At 35.5% G+C, this 21,197-nt stretch overlaps 1 protein-coding gene across 6 annotated transcripts; it reads right to left on the bottom strand.

Annotated features, from left to right (window-relative positions):
• Positions 1-8,397: 8,397 nt before the first annotated feature.
• LOC132280841 (two-component response regulator-like APRR2) lies at positions 8,398-16,405 on the bottom strand. Of its 6 annotated transcripts, none has more exons than XM_059782594.1 (12): positions 16,180-16,402; positions 15,086-15,399; positions 14,267-14,346; positions 13,736-13,802; positions 13,459-13,505; positions 13,128-13,205; positions 12,447-13,031; positions 11,512-11,652; positions 10,419-10,688; positions 10,223-10,291; positions 10,021-10,098; positions 8,398-9,061 (listed from the first exon to the last, which is right to left on the bottom strand). In XM_059782594.1, the coding sequence occupies exons 2-12, from the start codon at positions 15,213-15,215 to the stop codon at positions 8,897-8,899; spliced, it is 1,710 nt and encodes a 569-aa protein (XP_059638577.1). In that variant the 5' UTR covers positions 15,216-15,399; positions 16,180-16,402; the 3' UTR covers positions 8,398-8,896. The 6 variants fall into 6 exon arrangements, with proteins under 6 accessions (XP_059638577.1, XP_059638578.1, XP_059638579.1 ...); XM_059782595.1 differs by having other exon boundaries at positions 12,477-13,031; positions 16,180-16,401; XM_059782596.1 differs by lacking the exon at positions 10,021-10,098 and having other exon boundaries at positions 16,180-16,404.
• Between the last annotated feature and the right edge of the window lie 4,792 nt (positions 16,406-21,197).

A 21,197-nucleotide genomic window follows, 5' to 3' on the forward strand; every position in this document is an offset into this window, starting at 1 on the left:
GGCCCACTGGTATTTAAGGCTGTCAAGCTCAATACCAGAGGCATTCCTTATACCGACTTTTTTGACAAATTTAGTCTATGTCCCACATCGGATAGAAATAGAAAAGAAACGCGGTTCATATATGCGTGGTCCACAACATTTGGCTGCCAAGAAGGGAGTATCAGTGGAGGCGGGTATCTAAAGTCAGCAAATGGAAACTTCGCAGCCACTGTTACTCGCTTTCTTGGCCTCCTATCATTTTTGAGTCCTCGGCCTCATGATAAGTGGTTTGAGGAAAAATATAAAACAAACCTCCCCTCAGGCTCAGCGCCGGGGAGTGATTCATTCGCCTCGGACCTTAAGTGTCCGGTTCGGCACAACCTCCCCTCAGGCTCAGCGCCGGGGAGTGATTCATTCGCCTCGGACCTTAAGTGTCCGGTTCGGCACAACCTCCCCTCAGGCTCAACGTAGAGGAGTAGTTATCTCGCCTCGGACCCTAAGTGTCCGGCTCGGCAAAACCTCCCCTTAGGCTCAGCGCCGGGGAGTAATTCATTCACCTCGGACCTTAAGTGTCCGGTTCGGCACAACCTCCCCTCAGGCTCAGCGCCGGGGAGTAGTTCTCTCGCCTCGGACCCTAAGTGTCCGGCTCGGCAAAACCTCCCCTCAGGCTCAGCGCCGGGGAGTAGTTCTCTCGCCTCGGACCCTAAGTGTCTGGCTCGGCGAAACCCCCCTCCGGCTCCACGCCAGGGAATGTATAATTCGCCTCAGCAGCTTCGGACCCTAAGTGTCCTATTTCCGAGACAGCTTCGGACCCTAAGTGTCCTATTCAGCAATATCCCTCCACACTTAGTGCCGAGGAGTAATTTGCTTTAGACCTCTGGTACCCGGATCATAACTCTTCCCACCAGACTCCAAGCGTTTAATACCCTGTGGATGCAGATATATCATAAGTTCATCATACTCTACCTCACATCAGGAACACATGAGAAGGAAAGAGTATGTATACGCCTACTACAGGCAAGTAAAAGGCAAGGGTTCATTTAACAGTTAAATCATTGTCCATATGAATCATCCTGCGATATCAACTAAACTATTAAAAGGATCTCCTTTCTCCCACAATCCTTGAGTTTTCACGGATAGCATAAATCCGAAGCATAAAGACAATGTTTAGTGTTTAAACACGTTACCAGACAGAGAAATATGAACAGTATCAAGAGCATACAGCAAAAACAAGTCAGGCGAGCCTAAAACGAAAAATTATATTCATTATCCCAAAACAGGCTGTTCATAAAAATACATGGCTCTACTTCCTCTTCGGATTGAAGGGAGTAGATTCAAAAGCATCTACTACATTAGGATTTGAGGTAGGAGGAGTTGAAGCCGCAGGAGCAGGGGAGCTAGGAGTACCCTTCAGGTGTGCCTTCACCATCTCGGCAAAGCGGATTTCAGCTTCCAAAGCCTCTGGCCCTTCATCGTATGGGAAGTGCACCCCCACTTTCTTGTCAAAGGCGTCCGGATCCATCGTCTTAGGGCCTGAGCCCTGATTATAGCCAGGCCGGAACGCTTTAGCACTAGCCAGGTGCGCCAGACAAGAGTAGCGCCCCTACATTTGCTTCCCCGCCTTGAAGCAAGTAGTAAGAGCCTCGGTCAGGCCCTGAACCTCGGCCTGAAGATAATCCACCTTAGCCTCAGAGGCTGACAACTGCCTCTTATACGCATCCTTGGCTTCAGAAGCTATCTTCAGATTGGTAGAGGCAGTAGTGGCTCTCTTCTCTGCATTATCAAGATCCTTTTCCAACTTCTTGATGGAGAGGGATTGAGCTTCAGCAGTGGAGCAGAGGGCCATGGTGTGGTATAGACTCTGTTTAACAAGGAAGCAAATATAAGCATAAATAGAAACATAAGCAAGCAAGAGTAACTTAATTCTGAAGGAGCAATGCGAACCTCTATGGCCCGGACTGGGGCAGAGGGGAGTAGTTGCTCCAACCCCATTTGGCTGATGGCTTCCTCGTCCTTTGGGAGCCACATTCCTCGAGCCACCGCCAGTGCAGCTGAAGGGTCTGTAATCACAGAATCCCCTGAGTGCAGGACTGACCTGTCAGCCCTGGTGAAGGAAGGAGTCCAAGGAGCCCCAGTCTCGGCTAGAACAAAGGCCCTGACTTCGTCTTCAGGTTTGGCCTCTCCAGCCTTTTTCCCTCTGCTTTTAGAAGAGACCTTGCCCTTGCCAGAGGATGAGGGGTTGAGGCGAGATTTCTTCAATGGTGGTTCCTCAACCTCCACTTCATCCTCAGTTGATCCAATGACGACCAAGGGTTGGGCATCCTCGGCTTTCTTTTTTAGCCTCAGCCCTCTGTATCTCCTCCTCAGTCATGGGGAAACTGTCAAAGGATGTTAGAGACAGATCTATGAGGTCTGCAGCAACGGCACTGGAGGCAATGTCCTTGCGGTTTGAAGAAGTTAGCAGGTCCTCGATAGGCGAGGGGTCACTCCAGACTCGTTCCTCAAGAAAAGAAAGTCTGTTCCTTGCTACGGAGGATGGGAATGTAGCTGAAAAAATACCAAGAAACTCATAAATACGGCGAAATATTAAGACTTGGCAAGGAAAACAGCCAGAACACTTGGTATGAAGGGAGGTTAAATATTCTATACCTAATTTCCCGAATTTGCGCGGGATAGGGAGCGCAATTGATTGGGACACGAACCATTTTCCTTTAACTACAACCATCCTTTCCTTCCATTTCTTTTCGGATGAAGGGAGGTTCGTCCATATCCTCTGATGAAGGGGAGAAGTAAAAAAGAAGCGACCAGGCTCGGTCCCGTGCTTAGATATATTGTAAGTAAACAGAAGGTCGGCAAGGGTCAAATCCAGAGCCTCTAATTTTCGGCGCACCAACAGTGCCGAAAGGATGCGAAAGAAATTGGGATTTACCTGAAGGGGGGCAAGACCTAGCTTATTGAAAGCTAAATGATAGAAGGGATGAAGAGGGAATCGGAGGGCGTTAAGGTGCCCTACCGAAAGAAGCAACTCATCCTCCTCAATTCCCTCGCCGGAGGTGAAATCAGTACCCTCGGGATATTCTGCAATTTTTACTCCCTCAGGAATATCAAATTCTTCCATTACCGAAGCAATAGAGAACTTGATGCGGCGAATAGAGATGATTGCTTCCTTCTCTTCATGGGTAAGAACATAATCAGAACCTGAGGTGGATGTTTCGGTTGGAAGAGGGGAAGTACCTAATGGATTCAACGAAGGGCGATCTGTAGAAACCCTAGGAGGGGGAGCCCTAATGCGAACGGGGGAAGATGAAGGTGTGGATTCAGAATCCCCAAGGTCTACACGTTCGGGAGTAGATGAAGTACTCATAATGAAAGATTGAAGAGAAAGATGCGAAATTAACCTGACAAAGCGAAGGAAGCGATGGAATGAAGGACGCAGAGGTGCAACAAGGGCAAATGTAACTCTTGCAAAATCTTGTGTGACGGAGTAATAATGAAAGACCACGAACCGTCTCTGAAGCAAAGTAAAAACCGGTGTCAATTCCCTCTTTAATAGGAGCCGTCACTCAATTAAAAATGGAATTTGGGGCAAAATGTGGAGGGAAAAAACGCCCTCCAATAAAAAGCGCACACGTCACCACTACCCATATCTACATTCCAAGGACGTATAAGGCCCATCATGCTCAAGCCCAAGTTGAGGGTATTTATAGCCCAAGACCATTGTTATTTGTCCTCCAATTTCCATCAAGGCCGAATCAAGAAGTCATCAGCCCAGCTTATGAGTATTTAACATCTGGCCTGTTACTCAAGCCCAGCCGGATCAGAATATATTCGGCCCAAGAATGCACAAGTCCTACCATATGGAGGATTTACTGTAGAAGAAAATTCTATAGGAAGTTCTGTACAAGGCAAGTTCTATGTATGGAAAATTCGACAATGGAAAAAACCCTATTAGCAAAGAATGGTTATATAGAAAGAATTGGAGGGCAAGCAACGCGAGTCCTACCATAATCTTGCAATCTTTTGTATATAAATAGAGGCTAAGACCTCCAATAAAAGATCAAGCAATTATACGCTTCTCTACACACTGTTCTTATTTATTTTTATTGTTTTTAAGTGAGTTGTTTTATTTCTCTCAATCATTATTGGTTGGGCGAAATTTTGCACCTACAATATTCCATATATATAAATGCATTTAAATATTGTATCTAAAATACGCCGTCTTCTTCCATGAAGCTTCCATTAATTAACTCTTCAAAGACTCACAACAACTTTTGAACTTCAAAACTTCACTTCAAAACCCAAACACACTTCAAAAACCCATGTAATTGTACGTCGTCTTCTTCATTTCTCTCTCTAAAAGCTTCATCAACTTCCATTAATGGACTCTCCAAAGACTCAACGTAACTTTTGAACTTCAAAACTTCACTTCAAAACCCAAACACACTCCAAAAACCCATGTAATTTCATTGGACTATTATGCAGAAACTCCAGAGTATCATCTATAGATCTAAGCTTTGTTCATCTAATCTCAATTTTGGGTCTGTTTTTTCTTATCTGATTAAAGAGCACAAATATGACTAGTTCACACTCTCTTTAGTATAATTTTGTTGGGATTTTACGTATAACATAAACATGAAATATAGTTAGTATTGCTTGGAATACAAAATACATATTGCTTAGGATGTTAAGTAAGATTATGTTGGGATGTTACGCACAACTTATACTGACTTAAATTACAAACTGTTGGGATGTTATGTACAAATAATGCGCACAACTTATATTGACTTAAATTACAAACTGTTTGGGATGTTATGCAGTACACAAATAATTAAAAAAAAAAAACCATACCAGTCCAGATGTTGTTCTGTTCCTATATTGCTATGTTAATTTGGAATAAAATAACTTAGCATACAAAGAAAGTGAGAAAAATTTATGGAAATTGAGAAATAGATGTGTGATTTGTTTGTGATTCGTTTTGAAAACAAATCAAAGAAAATTATTTAGATTTGAAAGAAGAAGAAGAGAATAAGTAAAAAACGATCTCTTTCTCTCTTCGAAACCTTTGGGCAAATCTAAGCAACTGGCGGGATTTGGGTTGATTGATATTTTTTGTTAAAATTAACAAAAGACTCACAACAAACAATATTTTGGAAAGAAATAAAAATTTGGGTTGTTGAAATGGCATGATTTTAGAAAGAAATCAAAATCAATATTTTGGGAGAGAAGAAAACGGCGGAATTTGGGTTGCTGAAAATAAGGGAAGGAAGAAAAAATAGTATTTGTGAACATATACATATATATAGAAAGAGAGAGAGAAAAAAATTGTGTATAAAACAAATAAGCATTTTTACCACCTTAATAACTACTATTCTCATTAACAAAAATGGAGGAAATAGGCTACTGTTGGGCTGGAGGTGATCCTGGTCCTCCACTTACAGTCCAACTCCAAAGGTATGTTTCATTGACTTTCAATTTTTAATTTTTTTTTTTTTAATACATGAATAAAAGTGCTTTAGTAGCCATTAAAAAAAAGAAAAAAGAAAAAAAAAAAAGGGGATTAAAAATGGATTAATCTATTCATTCTTTTCATAAATATAAATAAAAATTGTGATCCAAGTGTTAAGGTTTATTTCATAATGATTAAATAATGTATTATTTTTAAAGATTAAGGATTTAAGTCTCTTACTAGAATAATAGAGTGCTTACGCGTAATTTATTTATCAAATAAAAATTGAAAAAGTTCGTTGGTTGGAGATGAAAATAGCAAGGAAGGAAACGAAATGAAATTTTTTTAAACACTTCAAAATTTTGGATAAAAAATTTCTAAGTAAAATGTTTATAACCACCTAACTCCTATAAAAAAATTTCTACAATAAATAATGGAAAAAAAAAATGATTTCTTGATAAATTTTATGATTTTATAATAACGTCCTCTTTTTTTGTTTGGTGGGTTTCATACATTTCAAATTAGAAAATACAAAGTTTTCATTGGTGAAAGTATTTCATGCTGATGAAATGCATATTGGAAAATTTATTTTATTTTTCACTATTAATTTTCATTTTCATCCTATCAAATGAATGTAATTTACCATGTGTAGGGGAGGGCTAGTTGTTAGAGGGAGAGAGAAAAAGGAGGGAATCTAACGACTATTCAAGACACCAACAACCTGTCAAGAAGATTAGGTGAAGGAGAGAAGAGGAGGATGGGGTTTAAATCCCAATTCCGCGCTCAATTATTGAACACTTCCAACCATGTCATGACAACAAATTGTCACTCAAACAACTTTCTTCTTTTCGGACCATTCGGAAAAGAAAAAAAAAACTTTCTTTCTTTTCGGTGCCACGACTTACCAAGTAAGAATAAATTTATAAACACTGTCATATACATAAATATATATGCACACACAAACCCTAATGAACCGCAATCATATTTTTGATAAAAATCCATGGGACTATTTATTTTATTGCTTTTCCTAAGTGACTATATATTAATATATACATCCAATATTATGAATTTTACCATTATTTGTTATGTAAAAGGTTAATGGAATCATTGAAAAATGACAATAAGGAAATGCACTTTGGATGGTGGGGGAGGTTTTCACTTATAAAATTGGTGGTGGAATGAAAAATAAGTCTCAAATGGAATTTGTGTTCCCGGGTTCATATTCATGTCATATCATGATATGAATATTTTGTTAGATTTGTCGATAAAAACATGATACTATTATTAATTGTATCAAGAAACTTGAACTTGATATGAATTATACGGTAATAGAACACGACACACGATTTAATAAATGGGTCAAAATTTAAGTCATTTTTACACAAATACGACATGTTTGTCTGACATATTTAGCTAAATAGATCATTTTTAAAACAACAAAGTTATTTGAAGTTAAACAAATTATAAATGAGTTAGTGGTTCAAACATAAACACAACATGTTTAATTACCGTGAACCCAAACTCACTTATCCACGTTGCAGGAACGGAGCCAGTGAAGGCCTTGGGGACACGTGCCCCTTGAGTTGGCCCGCAACCTATAATATATGTGGTAATTTTTTTAATTCTTTCCATATTTATGAAAAAAAATTATACAGTGCTTCCTCAATTTTGTAATTCCTAAAATTATATCTTTATTTTTTCTTTATTTTCTCTTTTACTTTTCAAATTCATTAAATTTCCTTAATATAAAAAGTCAAAATTTCCTTCCTCAATTGAAACTTTTTAACTTTTTCCTTTTAAAGTTCTCTCATTTTTCTTTCCTTTTTCTTTTTCTACTTCTACTCTAAAAAATCTTCTTTTTAACTTACATATTTGAATAATTTTCTTCTTCGTTGTCTTTTGAAATTTATAGTTGTTATATTATATATATATACACTCCCCCCCCCCTCCCCGCCAACCCATTTGAAATCCTGCCTCCGGCACGCCGTGTTGTGTCAAATACTGTCACCCGGCCCTGCCTCAAGCTGAAGCTGATAAAACTGACACTCACTACCATGTGGGAACATGACCTGAAGCTTAGAGAAGATTGAAGAAGGCCCATACAGACTTTGCCCAATGTAATCCAGGTTGGGCTCTCGATTGATTATAAGGCCTTTATTATAAGCCCAGCATCCTTTAGGCCTGGGTTTGAGCGAACAGAAGACCAGCCCAGTATTCCCCCTTAGCATTTGGATCAGAGTTGTAGCTTGGTATGATTCTAGTCCTACTACATATAAAATGGGCCTGAATTTCAGCCCAATACAAATTTATCATACGATTTGTTTGGTAGAGTGGAATCCACTATTATGGAGCAAGTTCTAAATTTTGACGTACATTATCTTCAGTTCCATTTCTAAGACCGAGTTTCGTGTTACCAAACACTTCGCAGGTTATGTTATAAACCGTAGTTTTATTTGGTCATGTTGACATATATATCCTAAGAAAATTAAGGAAATAAGGATAAATCATTATGGTCTTTTCCCTAATTTAAAAAACTTTTTCCAATTTACGAATAAAATTAGTATGAATCATATATGTATGTCACTTTTGTTTATTTGTTTTTGTACTCCCTCTCTAAGTTATATAATTATTCTAATATGGTGTGATTATCTCAGCGCGCTATAATTTAAATTTTGCACGTCAGATAGCTCCCTCCACCCCCCTTTATTATCATTTCCCTTTTAGAAAACACAAAAGTGCTCTATGATATATATACATTGAAATAGTATATATTTTAATCTTTGTTTTCAAGTACAAATTTTCAAAAAATGCTCAAATAGAGCAATTATCAAACTGTTTTTTTTTTTTATTTTTTATTTTTAAACTAGCATTAACTCGGCTATTTATGACTCATCGGCGCTCTCTAAACCCCTGTTTTTTACACAATTGCATATCTCAGCCGAATTGTAGACAAAACCTTCTAGACATGCAAGTCCAAAACATTGTCTGTGCTGGCAAAACACTGTACCATTTCTTAAAAAGATAAGACAACAAAGCCCTTGAAAAGTACCTACATAGCTCCACCATAACAACACCATAATTGTTCTGTTGAATGCAGTTGACATTATTTGGATTTTGGACCTCATCAGTAGGCCCCACCTAACATAACAAAAACATGGGACCCACCACTGTCCCGTACCATCTCTTCTATATCTACAACCACATGTTTGCCTTCTGTGGTGTCAAACTCTCGTACGTGGCTCCTTCTCAGTCGTAGAACACCTTCCAACCCAGAAAGCAACAGTACGGCAATTTTTTTACAGTGGCGATGGATAATATCAACAAACGTTTTTTCCATTTCCTTGCTGTGGTGTGCATGACGTCAGCACTGGCTTCATCAAATGATAGGACCGTGGCTCCACGCGCCATTCTCTCTCCTCGTTTTTATTTGTTTGGGGCTCAGATGATGGGACCCAGGTGATATGTGCCGCGTCAGCGGGGCTGAGAGCCGTTGATGTATGGAGGGACCGTGGAGATGCCTTGTTTGTAGAGCTCAGTGAGGACACTGTCAGTGGAAGGAGGTTTTAGCCCCAAAGGCAGGGGAAGCCATGGCTTGCTGATTGCCTCCTTCACAACCTTATCAATTACCTCCTCCGCCTGCACAATTCATATCAAATTTAAGGTCACTTTTGACATTTTGACTCCACATTTCCGGGTTAGAGGAAGCACCACAATGCATCGCGCTGGACGGCTATAATCACTCACACATGTGAAACGGTCACAGTTGAGTAATCACAGCCATGCAGTTCAACACTGTGTTGTGCACCTTGGAGGATCCAATCCGGACTCCATTTCCTAATGAGTTCCCGCCAAAGAGTTTGAACCAAATGGGGAGCCGCAGACTCCCTATTCAATGAATACACTCAACCAGGTCCTACATCACTCCTAATTGAGTCTAACGGATATCACATCAGAGACACGGTTCTTACTCTAAAATAACATGCCTTGGCTTTTACCATTATGATACAAACAGTTTTGCTATCTAATTAAATGATTGAACTCAACCAATTAAGAACCATGACAATGAAAAATAAAAAACATGACAATTGATCCAATAATAAGAACCATGACAATGAAAAATAAAAAACATGACAATTGATCCAATAAAAATAAGGATGGCAATACTTGTAGCACAAACTCAATTTATTTCACAAACACCTTAATCGACAAACTAGGATTGAATACAAAAATAGTCCAACCATTACAAGGAAAAGCATGGTTCTCATTACTATTATTGTAAATTTGGCACTCTTAGCAAGTTGCAAGCCTACAATTCACATCTTGGTTTTTCAGAACCCATTTGGACACGCTCTCATATGCATATTAAACACTGAGCAAGACAATGGCATATAATTCATATCGTAAAATTGGGAACCAGGAATGTATTAGTTCAAACTTTATACTATAATCTAATTTCAAGTCAACATACTGATTTCATGCTGCCAATTGCAACACACAACAAAATTTTCTAATTCTAGGACCTCAGGATTTCATTTCTAAATCAAGCAGACTAAAATTGTTTTCAAAACATTAAATAATGAAAGATGTTCAATTACCGGTTGAAGGTCAAAAGAATTCTGAGGCATGCTGTAGCTGTTATGCATCGTATCAGCTATATGAAATCCAGACATGTTCTTCATTTTCCAAGCAAGACACCGTCAGTCCAACTAGCATAACTTCACTTCATGAATGCATAAGTGCAAGAAAACACTGTTCAATGCATAAATGTAACATAAAAGTTTAAACCAGAATATTCACCTGAGGGAAGGAGGGGTATGTTCCATGTGGTGGCGGCATCACAGGGCAACCCCATGCATCAGCTTGCATCTGAAACATTGTAATTTCAACACATCAAATATTACCGTGTGATGTAAACACCACTGGTCACCAGGCTTCTCTGGCTAAAAAAGAAAAATGGAAGCATTTTCGATTTTGAAGAGAAAAAATGTTTTACCCCAGGATAAGGTTTCCAATGCCAAGTTTCTGTAGGCTGCCACGCAGGATAGCAAGGTTGATTCCACATCTGGACACCGGCCGTGTAACTGCTAGGTGATCCCCACGCGGGATAGACCTGACCAGCTGGGACGGTGTGATTAGAACAATATGGAGGGAAGGCCATGACTGGCTTATGTGGATAATAATTCCTTTGCGAAGGATCTCCCGGATTAGGCCATCTCCTGTTATTTTCCTTTGGCAAAATGTGTCGTCGATGCATTCTGTATTTCTGGTTGGAAATGAAAACTTATCCTCAGCTAAGAGAATTAGGAAAAACAAAACAATATGCAAATTAAAACACTACATCCTCGTGACATAGCTCCAAGTTTTGGTTCCGATATCAATTGTTGCACTGAAATAATAAGTATTGAGGTAGCATTTTTAGACAATTTCTCAAACTTTAGTAAAAATATAGGATCAGATTAGTCATCACTTTAGGATTAAACAAATTTCAGATGACTTGGAACAAAAATGAGAGGTGAACATTTTGGTAGAATCATCATGTTGGTCCCCCAGTTTTTGTGATTGACTATCACCAATACAAACTTTAACAACATGATCACGAACCATATTCAGTTTTTATATTATGTCAAGTTTAGTTATGCATAATAACAAGCGAAAAAAATATGACCTTTTCACGAATAATGAACTTTTGAACATGAACAAGAATGAACTATAGTAATCTAAATGTTATAATATCTGAGATATCATACAGAGCGTGTTTGACTATTTACTCTTTGAGGACTTGACAGAACCATATCCGAAGGAAATTTCATTTTCACCAAATAAAATGTTATTCAGATTTTTAGGCTACTGAGTTTCTACAAGTGATTGACTGAGCTTTTCCACCTGATTTTTAAATTTCTCCTAAAATTTACTGAAGAACATGCCACTATTCTGAAAAACAAAAAATAAAATTCATACGAAACATCTTATGTGCAATTAGGTAGAGTTAACAGTACCTCCCACTAATTGATACATGAATTTTCTGTCAAAAAGAAATGACTTAATTGAACTAAATGGAGAAGTATCAAAGGGAAATGTCTACCAACCTGGAGATGACTTGCCACATTATGTCTTGTCAAGCCTTCCACTTTCATCAGCTCTAATATTCGAGAAGGAATGGCCTGATCTACACCTAGTTGCTCTACAGCATGCACAAATTTTTTGTGAAGTTCAGGAGTCCAGTCTACCTGAAACCCAAACATAGACGAATGAAAATCTATATATGTTTATACCAAAATTACTCAAGATCATTTGAGAATTAGCTAAGTTGATTGTGGACAGTTTCATATTTAGAATGTAATCCGATATTTGTGAAGAATTTGAAGTTTTAACCAAGAAAATTGAGGCACATAAGACGAGAAAAACTAGTTTACATTTTGTACTTCTACAGAATCTGAAACATTAGTAGTTATGACTTGCTTGAGCAACTATTCGTGGAACGTTGTAGTGAAAGAGTCATGTTGCTTGTGTAGACTGAGAAGGAAGTGCTCTCAAACGGATGTATTTTACAGGACTAAGAAGATAGTGAAGCCATAGCTGAGGCATGGCATTTTGTAAGGGAAGCGACCACAATGAAATTTTGCTGTTTGATCTTATAACAGTTCGAAAATGTCTCCAGAAAACAAAAACTAGCCAAAGTTGGAATAGAGTTCAATTGAAACTAGATAGAAAACTTAAGTCTCTAAATAGAATACTTGCTTGGACCATTTGAATCAAAATATCTGGGGATAATACACGAGCATAAACAAATTCAAAACTGGGGATAACAAAGACATGCAATTCTTTACATTTGAAGTTGTTATGTACTATTCTTATGCAATATATTTCTCATGGGTGAGGGAGAGAGTTTTATGGAATTATTTTCAGTAATAACTGGGAACTATTGATAATAAAGTGGGTAGTTATTGGATTATACAAGATGAAATCAGGTTATGCACTTCTATTAAAAATTCAGGCGGAGTTCAGAAGTTTAAAAAATTACTAGCAATGCTCGCTCATGTACCAACTCTACCTTAACCTTCTTCTTATTTGATTTAGCCCCACAAGAATTTTTCAGCCCAGATGCTTTAATGGGGTTTCCAGCATCACCAGCAAAACCGTTGAGACGGTCTGTATTTTGAGGACGAGGAGATATATTACTTCTTTCATTTTTAAAACCATCAGTTGATTCATCCTCCTCCTTAATAACGGTATCCGACATTGTCGGAGGTGGGCTTGCCTGAACAGCAATCTCAGCAACTGAATTGCCACAAGTAGTTTCGACGGATTTAGATTCCCCATCTTGCTCCCCACTATCTTTCTCCACTGAACTATTAGTTTGATCTTGGCAATCTCCATCATCCAGTAATCTCACTCCATGTTTAAGTTGCGGAGTTGAAGGAGCCGGGTACTTATCACTTCCTGCCGAGTGCTCTCGGTCATGTTCATCAACTGGAGCCACATTTTCTGTTTCTTTCGACATTTGATTATTTGATTCACCCTTTTCCAGTCGGAGCTGCAGCATGGAAATCACAGATTCTTTGACGGGCAGTAGTGTTTTGGAGAGATCATTTCCTGCATTGAATGCCTGCTAAAAATGTTAGATGCAGAATCTTCATTTTCAGACAATAGCATTGTGATTTAATAGTATAAGTCAATAAAGTGAAGCCGGTCGTAGACTCACCTTGTGAACTACATGCTGCCATATATTTCTAAGTTTTTCCTCAGAAAGTGGTTTTAAGAGAAACTCAACTGCACCAAGCTGAAAAGGTCAAAGAAACCAGTATGAAAAAGGCTTTCCGTATCTTAGAATTACAACTTCATCATCAATGTCAGTCTCAGCCAAAAGTTGATTTAGAATGTTTAGGTCAAGATCAGTTAACTTTGAAATGTTAAAATATTTGCAACATGATTTAGTATCATAACAGGATGTGAAAATTTATAATAGTGCTCATGATCATAGAAATTTGTAAATGCATGGTAAGTAATATAGGAGCTTAGATTAAAAATCTCACCGCTATGCACTCCATCATGGTGCTCAGACATTGCACATTTGAAGTCACTGAAATTAAAGAGACATAACATATCAGGAGCTGTTAAGTAATTTTTAAATAAAAACCATTTATACATTGATTTAACAAATTAGCCAAAAAGACAAAAAACTTAAGACGCCGTTTCAACGATAAAGTTGTAGAAAGCAAAGCAAGCTAAAGCTATTGCATAAAGCCAAAATCTACTATTACTTTATACAAGAATCAGTGTGTTCAGCAAAATTGGAACATATTCACTTACTAATGGTGGGCAAATCCTTTGTAGTTTCGAGAAACTTTAATCTACCATGGCTGTTGTCTGTACTGACCTGTGACATTGGATACAATTTAAGTCAACTAGACCTGTGAGAAATACTCTGTTTGGTTTAACAAGAAACAAATTAGGGAAGAAGTGAATTTATGCTATAGGATGTGGTGAATATAGTTCCTTCGATAACTATGCAATACTATAACTTACCTATAGATTAATTAGAAATGAATGGAACATGTAGCCTGACCTATCTTCCAATATCGACTTTCTGAAAAATAATGAGTCAATCTAGTATTTGATTTCCTTTCAAAAAAGTAGTGTGTGCTCCTCGTATATGAGTTTCTGTTCTAGCAAAACCTTCCCCGTGTCACTTTTTCATAATACCAAATGCAGCCTTATTTGTGGACTTCCTAATACATGTATGCAAATGATTTTGTATATATAGCATATTACAAAGCTAACTATTTTTGGCTCTTGAGATGGAACTATTTTTAGTTCTTGCAATTTGTTGGAGTTCATTACCTCTACAATAGCAACATGGAAGCTCTCAGAGTTGTTCAAAATTGCAGACAAAGCTTCACTCTCATCGCAGAATGTGGAAACTGTAAATGACAGCCATAAAACGATGTCATCAAAAGTATTTACATTTTACACATACAGATACACACAAAAACATATAGAGAGAGTTTTTAAGTAGGACCAGAAGAACAAAAATGCAGATGCATAAAATGGCTAATCGAGATTCGAGAACAGATAAAGTGTACTTATCCAAAGATTTAAAAAAAAAAAAGAAAAGGAAAAAAAAAAACAACTATCTTGAATATAACACAACAAATCACAAGTATGTAATATCTAAAAATTATTATTTCTCATTGCTCAGTACATTTCAGAATATTCAATGCTCACAGGATAGACAAAATTGCAAGATCAGAATAATATAAACAGATACTAAAATGGGGAACCAACAAAAGGGGGAAAAAAGGAAGGAAATAATGAAATTCAAATTTAAAAGAAGCATTTTAAAATTGTCATCTTCTATTCCAATAAAGTTTAAATCCACAGGAAAAGAAGTTCAATGCAGTAGCAAATTTTTTTTTTCCTCCTATCATTTATCAATTTGAGAACTATAGGCATTGCAAGAAGAAAAACAATTACTCTATGAAGTGCCAAATCACATAAAGCTAAAGAATCACTCACATTCATTTAGTTAGGCATTGCATGGTCACCATAAGTTACCACTTAGGGAAAAGGTGGGGACCAAAATAAAGAATGTGTGGATTGAAATAAACCATTTCTATATCGGAAATAAAAACTGCTTAAATAGAGCATTAAAACTCTAACCAATATAGTCCATTTCCTCCAGCTTTGATCTTATTTCGGCTGCAGAATTATTGTCTTCATCAAGAATAAGGACCCTAAGGCCCTTAGGAAAATCTTTCCACTCTAATAAATCATTAGCAGTCCAAACCATTGCTGATTTGGCATCGTTCTCAGGCCACCGACAATTGTGCCACTACCGAGCAGAAATGGAGGATCATAACACTTGACAGATGATCCCTGCTTGAAAAGAAGGAGACAATACCTCTTGTGGGGACAAATCGAGTTTCAAAAGCCCATTTATCAAAGATCACCACTTATCAGCATATAATTTATTTCTGCAATAACCACATAACATTTCATATCAAATTTATCATCCCCTGATTTACAATTGTTAAATTCCTAACTCCAACAAATATAGATGTATATTGGGGTAGAAAAAGAAAAAAAAAAACCATTATAATCTTGAAATATGGAAATTTCCCAATAAACATCCAACAGATTGGAGGCACCCAACGTAAAATAAAAAAATATTTTACAGTATCAATAAATTAAACAATGAACATAGAGCTTAAATTAAATAACTCAGCAATTAAGCATAAAAAGGCTATAAGGCAAGTTTGACACTTCACATGAATGCTTCTATTATTGGATCATATATTTAATTTCAATTTCTGTACCAAACATTGCTTATTCAGAATATCCATATGAATAAATGATGAAAAAGGCATAGCAGTCTATGTTAAGTTTAAGATCATATTATTAGCTAATGTCACTTTTAAATAAAATATATATGAGATCTTAAGAGCAATGATAAAAAGACAAAAGTAAACACACACACACATATCAATTAGTCATAGAGAAAAATATGTAGGAAATCATAAAAAAACCATAAGAACACCTGAGAATACTACATAGTGCAACTAGATACAGGGAGAAAATTAGCCAAAATCTTCACAAATGCATGCATGCATAACAAGAAAATCACAATTCACAATGGTCCACTAAAATCCCAGAAATATAGTTCAAGTCATGTGTACATATATACATAAACACATATTATATATATATATATATATATATATATATATATATATATAAACTAAGTGTGATTATACCTTTGATAAAGGAAGAAAAACTCTTGATCTCTGGTCTTCTTATACTGCTAGTTGTATATCAAGATTAATGTTGGGGGAGAGTAAAAACAGAAGTGCAGAGAGAGAAATACAGAGGAGAGAGAAACAAAATTCAATGAGGGGAGTAGAGACTAGAGAGAGATTGGTTTAAGTGCGCTTTCTGGAGCTGTCTGTGACTTCTGTACACTTTTCTGCGGACCACAGAATATGCAAAAGACTCTCTCCCTATGGTCAATACAAACTTTTCTTAAACTTTTTTTTTTTTTTTCCTTACTTTTAAGTTTTTCAACTTTTTCCCAAAATCTATGTAAAATTACTAAACTTTTTTAACCTTTTATGGGTAAATACAAGACTTAACGACTCGACACTGACACTTTTCATCATGAACCACTTTAGGATCACAAAGTGAAAATTTTTGGCATGACCTTTTTATAAGGAGAAAAAGATTACAAATAATTAAAAAATTATTATATATTTTGAAAATTGTGATTCTATCATGAAAACTAGTTCTGAATTCTTTATTTTACATACCTTTCGAAAAAAAAAAATTCTTTATTTTTCATTTTGAAATTTGTGAGTCTAATCATGAATACTGGTTATGAATTTTCTCTTCATTGTCATACTTAAAAGTATGAAAAATAATTGGCGCCTTGTATTCTGAAAATGGACTGAAAATGATATGAGATAAATCTTAACAGTACTTTTAGGGGTTGTAATCTAATTATATTTTCTTATCTATTAAAGTAAAGGGTTGAATATTCAAATTTAGTAAAGTAAGTGCGTATTTCTCACCGACTTAAAAAATAGAAGAACGAAAAAAAAGTCTTAATCATAATAATTTAGTTATTTTTATTGAATCTCCATTTGTATGAAATTTTAGTATTAACTTTTTACACAAACCGTTGAACATCCAAAAGTAGGAAAATATTATAATTAGAATAATCGTTCTTGCTTTTTTAATACTTTTTACTAGTGTAATTTTTTGATAAATTATCTTAACAGACAAATCACACGTGTCAAGAACACAATCAACTACTTAAAACATAAATTGTGCATCACAGCAATACAAAAATATTTATGTGGTTCGGTGCATAATCTACATCTATGGTAAAGATTGACGAAAAAAAAGGAGATCACAAATTTTCAAATACTCAAACCTATCTATCTTTATTTCGACTTTCTCTCGGTCCGTGCTTTAAACTCTATCACTTTTACATGTTACGTTACAAGATATAAATGTCTATACAAGAAAAAAAAACAAGTCAAAAATGGATAATAATTTTGAAAGCCATGTTGTTACCAAAATTAAGCTAACATGTGACTCGAATCAAAACAAAATTCGAACAAACCATCAAACACCTCATTTATGGATAAGATTGGCACTATGAATTTGCACAAATTAATTGCCCTAAACGCTTATACGCGTCCTTACGCTTTCAACTCTCACTTATTTTCGTGTACCAACGAAACATCCAACTAAAGTTTTTAATGAGTCACAAGACTCACCAAAGTCTTTGATGAAGGTAAGTTGTGGTGGTCCTAGGTACTATTTTTGTTCATCATTTATTATTGTAGTTAAGAAAAAGTAAAAAATAAAATCAAGTACTCTATTACTCCTTTTTATGGTATGATGACAAAGATTAGACTATGTTTTCTGATTTCCTATATAAAAAATTTTATTTCTTGCTTTGGCAAAAGAATTAAAAAAATAAAATAAAAATAAAATGTCGTGTTAGGTAAATTACACATAAATGGTTGAAGAAGTTGTTGCACCACAAAAATCATACAAGAAATTGCTTGAAATATCAATGTGTCCTGTTTCTATAGAGTCATAACTCGTGCATAGAATTGGAGTGCAATGGAAAATATGTTTTGACTTTTAAGATTTATAATATGAAATATTTTTGTATAGAAGTTTATATATATATATATATACCATAAAAGAATAACAAAAAATGATATATATATATATATATATATATATATATATATATCATTTTTTGTTATTCTTTTATGGCATAAAAATGCCACTAGTTTGTTTCTGTTTTGTTTACCCATTTTTACTAGTGTTTTTTTTGTAAATTTTTTATCTCTCTTCATTGTTTTGTATTACTGATTTTAAATATAGGGGAAAAAATTCTAAATATAAAAAGTACCTATTTTGAATATTTTATACATGTTGATATTTGCTTACAAGAGTATTTTCGACAAATAGCCTAAGTATATACTTGAAAAATAACTTTAAGAAAAAAAAAAAAAAAATTTCTAAGGTCAAGTTTTGTGTCCTACTTCAATTATTTTCAAGTATAAGCAGCTAAACTTATGACAATAATGTCAAGAAAACCTTTCAAAAAATATATATATATTTTTTTGTCAAATCGAAATATTCCAAGCTGAAAAAGTAAAAGGTTGAGGGAGGACAAATTCGAAATCTTCAGCCTTAAGGAATTGTTCAAGGATAAGTCGGTAGTTAGTTTAGTTAGCAATTTATAAGCTAAAGAATGATTATAAGATTCACTTAAGTCCATTTTATTATAGCCAACGTGTAACCGATTAGTATACCAAAATTTACATATTATTTGTTCCCATGGACATTTTTAAGAAGGACAAGTATTTGTGTGGTTTCGTTATTAATATTTTTTAAATACGTGTGAGACACTAAACACTTTACATAAATAAAAATAAAGAATTATTATTTTAGACACTTATATTACACTTTTCAATCACTTAAGTCTGACATTTTTCACATTTCTAACATAATTCTTATATACACATTTTTTCACATGTGGAGTAGTGATGTCCACAGTAACCATGAAAATAATGCCAACAAATTATAAAGTGTTTAACTTTTTTATTTAAGAAAAATTGACATGATATATATGTGAAACATAAAATGATACTTGCAACTCTTAATATAAAACTTAAAGAGTAAATTACAGTGAAACTCTTGTACAAGTTAATTCTTTGTTTTTTTTTTTTTTTGATAATGACACTTATCACATGTTGGATCCAAATAGAGCTAAATAAATGTGAATTGTCTAGTTTGTCCTTCAATAAAATATTAATTTTTGACGTGAAATATCAGCTCATTTAAATGACGAAACTACCCTGGTGAGTTTTTTATCTCGGTGCAGTTGCAGCAAGTCTATTGAAATTGTAAGCACAATAATTGGTCCGGATATATAAAGGTCTGACATGTTTGATCAGTTTTTGGCTACTCTGCTTTTTTGCTTGAAAAGGTAGTGAGAGTCGAATTGGTGCATTAAAAGTACCATGATTTAAGTTAGGCAAAAAAGCATTAAAACGTCCTTTCGCTGTTAAAAATTAGCATTTTACTTATTTGGATTACAAAAATCGGACAAATCAGTATCTCAATTATAAAAAATGAGCAGTTTAACCTTCTGGCAGTTCTTTCTGGCTCATTGTCGATCACTGACATTGTATATTTATAAAAACACCCATTATAATTAATAATTAAAAAAAAACAAAAAAAATTAAAATTGTGAAATACTACCAATACCCTCATAGTTATTCTAAGTGTAAAATTGAGTTTGTGACTAACAAAAAAAAAAAAAAACAAAAAAAAAGTATTATCCAGTTATGCTTAAAATCTATATATATATATATATATATATATACATATATGTATATATATTACATGTATCAAGGAAGACTTTTACAAATAGTGCACAAGTATTTCTGAGACTAACCACTTTTAAATGATAGGAACCAACAATGACGACGAATGGCAAGGACTTATCGGCGAGTATGCAAGTCCAAACTGACTGTCGGTGAGTGAACTGGCCAGCACGCAGGTCTAAACTGCAGCCACAGAACTTACCGGCGAAGACGCAGGTCTGAACTGCTGCCATGGAATGAACAGGCAAAGTGCGGACTGAACGGACATGGAACTTACCGGCGAGCATGCGAATTGAATCAACGATGAGAAACAGCTCGATAGTGACGGAGTGCGAGCAAGCACTATTGGTTAAGTTCTGCAGATGGGTTGGGTGTTTGGGTTACGATTGGTGTAAGGGTTTTGCAATTGGGTATTGCACATTATTTGTTGGAACCAGTATATTAAAACGGTGAGTATCGCGGCTTAGAAGCACGTAATCGCTTCTTGAAGATAGTTGAAGCCTCTCCTACGTGCAACAGAAGACAAATGGCAGCACTATCTCCAGGATTCAACTAAGCCCGTATATCAAATCTGTGCGTTCATGAAGGTTGCACTTCTTCTTCATGAACCTGTGTATTTATCTCCGTCTGATCAACTGAAAGTATGAAACTCACACACTTAAACTCAATAGTTTGAAAACACTTTTTCAAATCTCTTTTTTTCTCTTACTTTTATTGAGAGTGCGTATTTTGTAGGATTTGTAAACTTACTATTTATATTAGTAGAAGTGGGAATGTTATTAAAATGGTATAAATGAATATATATTCATTATGTTCGTAAATAACATATTAAATAAAGTAGATTAAATGTATCAGGTGAAGAACTTTTAAGTTTAGTGTTTGTAAAATACTTAAAGTCTTAAATATAGATTAATAAAATCAATTTGAAACATAACTCCAACATTATTTACACGTTGAAGAAGATGAACAGTGACAACATGATGCTATTTGTAAATTCAGAAACTCTAAAATTCAAGCAATTCTCTCATCTGGATCTCTCTCAATCGCTCCAAAATCTTTAATTGGGGAAAATATTTGGTACTCACTTTGCAGCTAATCTATTACCTTTTTACTCTAGTAAATAACTAATTTAAAACTGCATACAAATTGAAGTTGAAAATATGTAAGTGAGGTGGTGGTGGCTTATAGATAGTGTAGGTGATAGGTGGTTTCAGTGGGTGTGGGCCCTTTGGGTTTGGATGGCGTATAATTTGCTGAATCTAGTGATTACATGAAGTTAGGGTGTGGTTGCTTTGCAAGATGGAGTCCGCTTGTGTCGCAAATTGTGATGACAATTGTGCCTTACATTCTTTTTTATTATT

Source organism: Cornus florida, unplaced genomic scaffold, assembly GCF_030987335.1.
Source record: "Cornus florida cultivar Cherokee Brave unplaced genomic scaffold, ASM3098733v1 CherokeeBrave_3.0.0_Hap2_Chr11, whole genome shotgun sequence".
Taxonomy (NCBI): Eukaryota; Viridiplantae; Streptophyta; class Magnoliopsida; order Cornales; family Cornaceae; genus Cornus; species Cornus florida.

Excerpts from the sequence above, each read along its gene's own strand:
- LOC132280841 (XM_059782594.1), bottom strand. The coding sequence starts at position 15,215 with ATGGTTTGGACTGCTAATGATTTATTAGAGTGGAAAGATTTTCCTAAG. Across the intron at positions 13,206-13,458 it reads CCATGATGGAGTGCATAGCG|CTTGGTGCAGTTGAGTTTCT; the intron begins GTGAGATTTTTA and ends TGACCTTTTCAG. Across the intron at positions 10,689-11,511 it reads ATGTGGCAAGTCATCTCCAG|AAATACAGAATGCATCGACG; the intron begins GTTGGTAGACAT and ends ATTTCCAACCAG.